Consider the following 5,755-nt stretch of genomic DNA (forward strand, 5'->3'; position numbering starts at 1 on the left):
AGAAGAGGTAGAAGAGAAATAATGGAGAGGAGTGCATGGATGAAGCAGAAAATCGCAGAGGAGAGAGGAACGAAAATTAAAATAGCAATTAAAGAAAATAAGGAAAAAAAAAGTAAAAAAATTATAATTGTTATATGCCACGTAAGGTTGAATACCGCCTATAGCAGGTTAGTAACTTGTTAGGCTTAATAATAGTAGTTGGGTCATAAAGGTTGAATTATTTAAAAATATCGCATAGGTAGGTTTAATTAAAGAAAATCGGGCAAAGATTGGATTAATAATTACAAATTTTTCTTTATTAAAACCTATTTTAGTTATAAGGGAAAAAAGGTGAACAGAACAAGGCTTTATTGGCTAATGTGATGTATGAATATCATTAGGTTGGTTTAATGATGTAAAACGAAATAAAGGAACTGTTTTTGCAATGTGGGTTATGCACTTGTGCCAATATTGTTACATTGGTCTTGCAATTATATGCTGGCACCAATAAACTTTTCCCAGTCTTACTTTAAGTAAAAAAATTGATTTTCGGTACATATATATTTAGTTTGGAATTAGAAAACTATTATATATTGTAGTGCACAAAGATTGTACCCCTTTAAAATTTGGAAAATTTGTAATTATTAATCCAACCTGCCCGGTTTTCTTTAATTAAGCTCACTTATGCGATATTTCTAAATAATCCAACCTTTATGACCCAACTACTATTATTAAGCCTGGATGACAGGTTACCTGCTACAAAGTCAAGGAAAATTTGTAATTATTAATCCAACCTTTGCCCGATTTTCTTTAATTAAGCCTACCTATGCGATATTTCTGAATAATCCAACCTTTATGACCCAACTACTATTATTAAGCCTGGATGACCGGTTACCTGCTACAAAGTCAACGTTGACAACCTAAAGTTGGTTTCCCTGCTAAAATATTGGACACGTCATCATCACTTGCCACCTAAACAAAGATTTCATTTTTTTTTCAAAAAACCCTTAACCCTTCTCTTCTCTGTACCGTGTTTCAATTCCTCTCTCATCCATTATTGTTGCTTCAACTACAATTGTACTGGTTCATGACATCATCGGCGATTTTCTTGTGAAAATAGGTGACTTCATCCACGCGCATTCAAATTTCGTCTCCAAAATCGTACAATTGAAGGTGAACTTACGAACATTAGCGTATTTGTTCCTTTTTTGGTAAATTTTGAATTTTGGGCTTCCTTGATGGCCAGTTCGTAAAAACCCGAGCTGTTGCAATAATATAGTTTTTTTTTTATGTTGTGGGATGTTGGTTGTTGTGGTCTTGTTGTAAATTTAGAAAGAAAAAAAACCTTGAATTTGAAGAAGATTCAGATCCAACAGGCAATTGCTTTACCCCAGCCATAGCAATTGCTGATTATTTTAGATGAACTTCGAATGGAGAGGTATGAGGGATCGACAATGGTGGAGAAGAGAAATAATGGAGAGGAGTTCAGAGATGAAGCAGAAAATCGCAGAAGAGAGAGAAACGAAAATTAAAATAGCAATTAAAGAAAATAAGGGGAGAAAAAATAATTTATAATTGTTATATGCCACGTAAGGGTGAATACCGCCTATAGCAGGTTAGTAACTTGTTAGGCTTAATAATAGTAGTTGGATCATAAAGGTTGTATTATTTAGAAATATCGCATAGGTAGGCTTAATTAAAGAAAATTGGGCAAAGGTTTGATTAATAATTACAAATTTTCCTTAAAATTTAGACAATGATTTAAATTGAAATTAGTTTATATAAAGGACATAGGGTTCAAGATTTTGTGGTTGATCATCAATCATACCACAACGCTTGACGAAACAATACAATAAAATACAAGATTTTGTTTGTGCTCCTCAAAGCTTGCTTGTTTTGTTGTGAGAAAGACTCCCCATTGCCTTGGCTTTCTCTCTAAGAAGAAACTTCTGAGTCTTACCTGTTGATGTCTTTGGTAAATCCTGGAAAACAACAGTTCTAGGAGCCATATAATGAGGCAGTGAATCTCTACAGAACCCAATTATATCATCAGAAGTAACATGATGATGATGTCCATCTTTGAGCTTGACAAATGCACAAGGTGTCTCACCCCAGTGATCATCAGGACGTCCAACAACAGCCGCTTCTAAAACAGCAGGATGACTAAATATAACTGATTCTACTTCGATTGTGCTTATGTTTTCTCCACCTGAAATTATAATGTCTTTAGAACGATCCTTTAACTGAATATAACCATCAGAATATTTAACTCCTAAATCACCACTATGAAACCATCCTCCTTTGAAAGACTCCTCAGTTGCCTGTATATCATTCAAGTATCCTGTCATTACAGTGTTTCCTCTCAGCATAACCTCGCCGATTGTTTTTCCATCTGAAGGCATGCTTTTCATGGTAACAGGATCTTTCACATCCACTTCTTCTAGGCCAATGTGATGCACTCCTTGCCGAGACTTGATTTTCGCTCTCTCGTTTGGAGGCAAAGCATCCCATTCTGGCTTCCATACACAAACTGTACCTGCACTGGTAAGTCCGATTCTGTCATAAAGTTCTTTCTTTTTTATCATGCTTTCATTTCAGGACCTGTTCTTCTAACCTGAATTTTATCCAACTCAAAAAGGTGTCCTAGGAAATACCTAGAAATTTAGAATTTGAAGTTAGAAGTGTGTACCTGGACCATAAGTTTCAGTCAATCCATAAGAATGGGTGACAGAAAACCCGAGATCTTCCATTTTAAAGAGAACCTCAGGAGGTGGTGGAGCAGCGCCTGTCATTATACCGACTTTTGTAGGAAGAGGTCTCTTATGATGAGATGGACAGTTAATGATCATAGTAAGAACAGTAGGTGCACCACCCATGTGAGTTACTTTGTGGTTTGCAATATTACTAAAAATTCCCTTTGCAGTTACATTCCTGAGGCATATATTAGTGCCACCTTGAGCTGCGACACCCCACGTAAGACACCACCCATTGCAATGAAACATAGGGACAGTCCATAAATAGACAGGCATTGAGAGCATCTCATTCAACAAGACTGCAGCCAAGGAATTCAAGTATGCACCTCGATGACTATACACCACACCTTTAGGCCTCGAAGTGGTTCCTGATGTGTAATTCAATGAAATCGGTTCAAGTTCATCTTTTGGTTTGTAAACTTCATAATCAAGTTTTCCTGACTTAATAAGACTCTCATATTCTAACTTATTCCCTGAAAGAGGTGTTGGATATGCAACATCATCCACTGCTTGTTTATCGACAACTAAGACGATTTCTGGAAGGTTATTATTATAAGATTTTGTGTTCTTGGATAGAATTTCAATAGCATTGCAGGCTATTTCATAGAATTCATGATCAACAAAAATGAGTTTTGCCCTTGAATGTTCAAGTAAGACTGATATCATTGCAGCGTCGTGTCGTATGTTAAGGGTACATAAAATTCCACCACACATTGGAACTCCAAAGTGTAACTCATACATTGCAGGAACATTTGGAAGCAATGCCGCAACCTGCATGCAGTTTCAAAACTCAATCCAATTTTGAACTTGTATGCAACATCATTTATATACTTCCTCCCTTTCTGAATACTTGCCACAATTTAACTTTTGCACTAGAAATTTTGGTGAACATGTGAGGGTGGGGTAACAAATACGAAAATAAATTGTTCAACAATGTGGGTGGATAAAAATTAATATTAAAGTATTGTGAGTGGGTAAATTATGGTGGATTCCCATAATAAAATATTGCAAGTTGCATGTTGTAGTGGGTCAAATGAGGGTATACATGTAAATTACATGTTAAAATGGAATAAAGTAGAGTGTAAACAACTTTAAAAAACGGACTAAAACGGAAAGCGTAAAGAACTTTCAAAAACAGGTTGACAATTGGCAATGAAAAAAAGCTTGGATGGAGAAAAGGAGAACTCACAACATCTCCACGAGAAATGGTAAGCTGAGAGAGAGCAGAAGCAAGTTTGGTGCACCTTTGAAGAGTCTCTCCCCAATTGTATTTAACTTCATCTCCATAAACAATTGAAGGATGGTCTCGATAAACAACCGCAGATCGGTTGAGGAAGCTTATTGGAGAGAGTGGCACGTAATTGGCCGGCTGACGGACCACTCCATCCATCAATATTAATTTATTTATTATTCAATGTGTTATGTGTTATGTGTTATGTTATATACATGTATGTTTCAATGTTTGTGGTGTAGGAATCGAGCACCAGGTAGATTAATGACTATTACATGTTTGGATTTTAGACAAAAGATAAGGGAAATCAACAATGTGTGGCTCGTTTTTAATACACGATATTTTTATTTGATTCACCATCAACCTTATTCGTAATAGACAACTATGCATCAACCATGACGGAGAGTGACTGGGGAGCATATCAATTACTTTATATTAAAATACACATTAGAAATGACATATGTCACTTCCTGGTGTAAATTTTTTTCCTAAAAAAATATCTGTTTTATTTTATTTTATTCTCTATTCTTTTTAAAAAAAAACTATTTATGTATGGAAAAAATATTACAAATTATGGCAATGATAGATACTACTCCCTCCGTCCTTTAATACTCGCATCGGTTTGACCGGTGCGGAGTTTAAGACACTTGAATTGACTTATTAATTTAATAGGTGATAGTTGATAGTGGAGTATTTTTTTTAATATAGTTAGTTAAGAGGTGGGGGTGGGAAGTGGGGAGTGAGAGGTGTGAATTTTTAAATGATTTTTGTAGAGAGTAGGGTGTAGGTGGGTTAGTAGGTAAGTGTAAGAAATAATATAATATCGGTAAAAATTTCCATATACAGAAGCAGTGCAAGTATTAAAGGACGACTCGAAAAGGAAAACGATGCAAGTATTAAATGACGACTCGAAAAAGAAAGCAGTGCAAGTATTAAAGGACGACTCGAGAAGAAAAGCGGTGCAAGTATTAAGGGACGGAGAGAGTACGTAATAATAATTTTACTAAATATTTTTTGGTAATATTTTAGGCAAATCGGTCTATTAATATGGAAAACATATTCACTCGATATGTTAGTCACATTAGTATATTACACATATATAATATGCATATTAGATGAATAAATTTAAATGAGTATTTCAAAATTATATAATTATGAAGTAGTTTGGGGATATTCAGTTTTATATTTTATTAAAAACTGTTCATAATCCGTGCGTGCACGGGATTTAATCTAGTAATTAATACAAGTGAAAATTTCGGATCAATTTAGTACAAAAACTCATGGATGTTCAACCCGTAAAATCAGGCCAGGCTTTTCAACCCGCAATTTAGAAGGTGGACCATGGTGCACATGGAGCATGGTGCACCTTAAGAACACTAGTATATAATTGAAAGAACATTTGGTTACGAGAAAAGAACATGAGTAATTTTTTTTATTTAGGTTTTTAATAAATAGTAAAATAATATATTATTTTTATAACAAAAAAGTGAAATATTATATCGCATGTTCTTTTACCGTAGTATCATATTCTTTTGCTTATACACATATGTTCTTTTTGTGCACCATGCTCTACGTGCACGACGGTCCATAGTCCACGGATTGTGATTGAACCTGAATGTTTTTTTTTTGTGTGAAATGGGGCAAATAATTAAATTAGATTAAAGAGTCTACATGAAAGGTTCAGACAACCAAAATAGAAGTACAACATAAACTAAGGCCATGTTCTTCTGAACTGAACTGAACTGAATGAATAGTAAATAGTAAATAATAAATAGTAAATAATAAATAATAA

At 34.6% G+C, this 5,755-nt stretch overlaps 1 protein-coding gene across 1 annotated transcript; it reads right to left on the reverse strand.

Annotated features, from left to right (window-relative positions):
- Positions 1-1,715: 1,715 nt before the first annotated feature.
- Positions 1,716-4,202, reverse strand: LOC110785200 (butanoate--CoA ligase AAE1). The gene is made up of 3 exons (XM_021989637.2): positions 3,922-4,202; positions 2,669-3,503; positions 1,716-2,515 (listed from the first exon to the last, which is right to left on the reverse strand). Exons 1-3 carry the CDS (start codon positions 4,120-4,122, stop codon positions 1,860-1,862), a joined length of 1,692 nt encoding a protein of 563 aa, XP_021845329.1. The 5' UTR covers positions 4,123-4,202; the 3' UTR covers positions 1,716-1,859.
- Between the last annotated feature and the right edge of the window lie 1,553 nt (positions 4,203-5,755).

Source organism: Spinacia oleracea, chromosome 5, assembly GCF_020520425.1.
Source record: "Spinacia oleracea cultivar Varoflay chromosome 5, BTI_SOV_V1, whole genome shotgun sequence".
NCBI lineage: Eukaryota > Viridiplantae > Streptophyta > Magnoliopsida > Caryophyllales > Amaranthaceae > Spinacia > Spinacia oleracea.

What these genes read in the sequence shown, in the direction of transcription:
- LOC110785200 (XM_021989637.2), bottom strand. Translation starts at nt 4,122, where the DNA reads ATGGATGGAGTGGTCCGTCAGCCGGCCAATTACGTGCCACTCTCTCCA. An exon ending in CCATTTCTCGTGGAGATGTT is followed by an intron (nt 3,504 to 3,921) that starts GTGAGTTCTCCT and finishes AACTGCATGCAG; the next exon opens with GTTGCGGCATTGCTTCCAAA. An exon ending in GACTGAAACTTATGGTCCAG is followed by an intron (nt 2,516 to 2,668) that starts GTACACACTTCT and finishes TTACCAGTGCAG; the next exon opens with GTACAGTTTGTGTATGGAAG.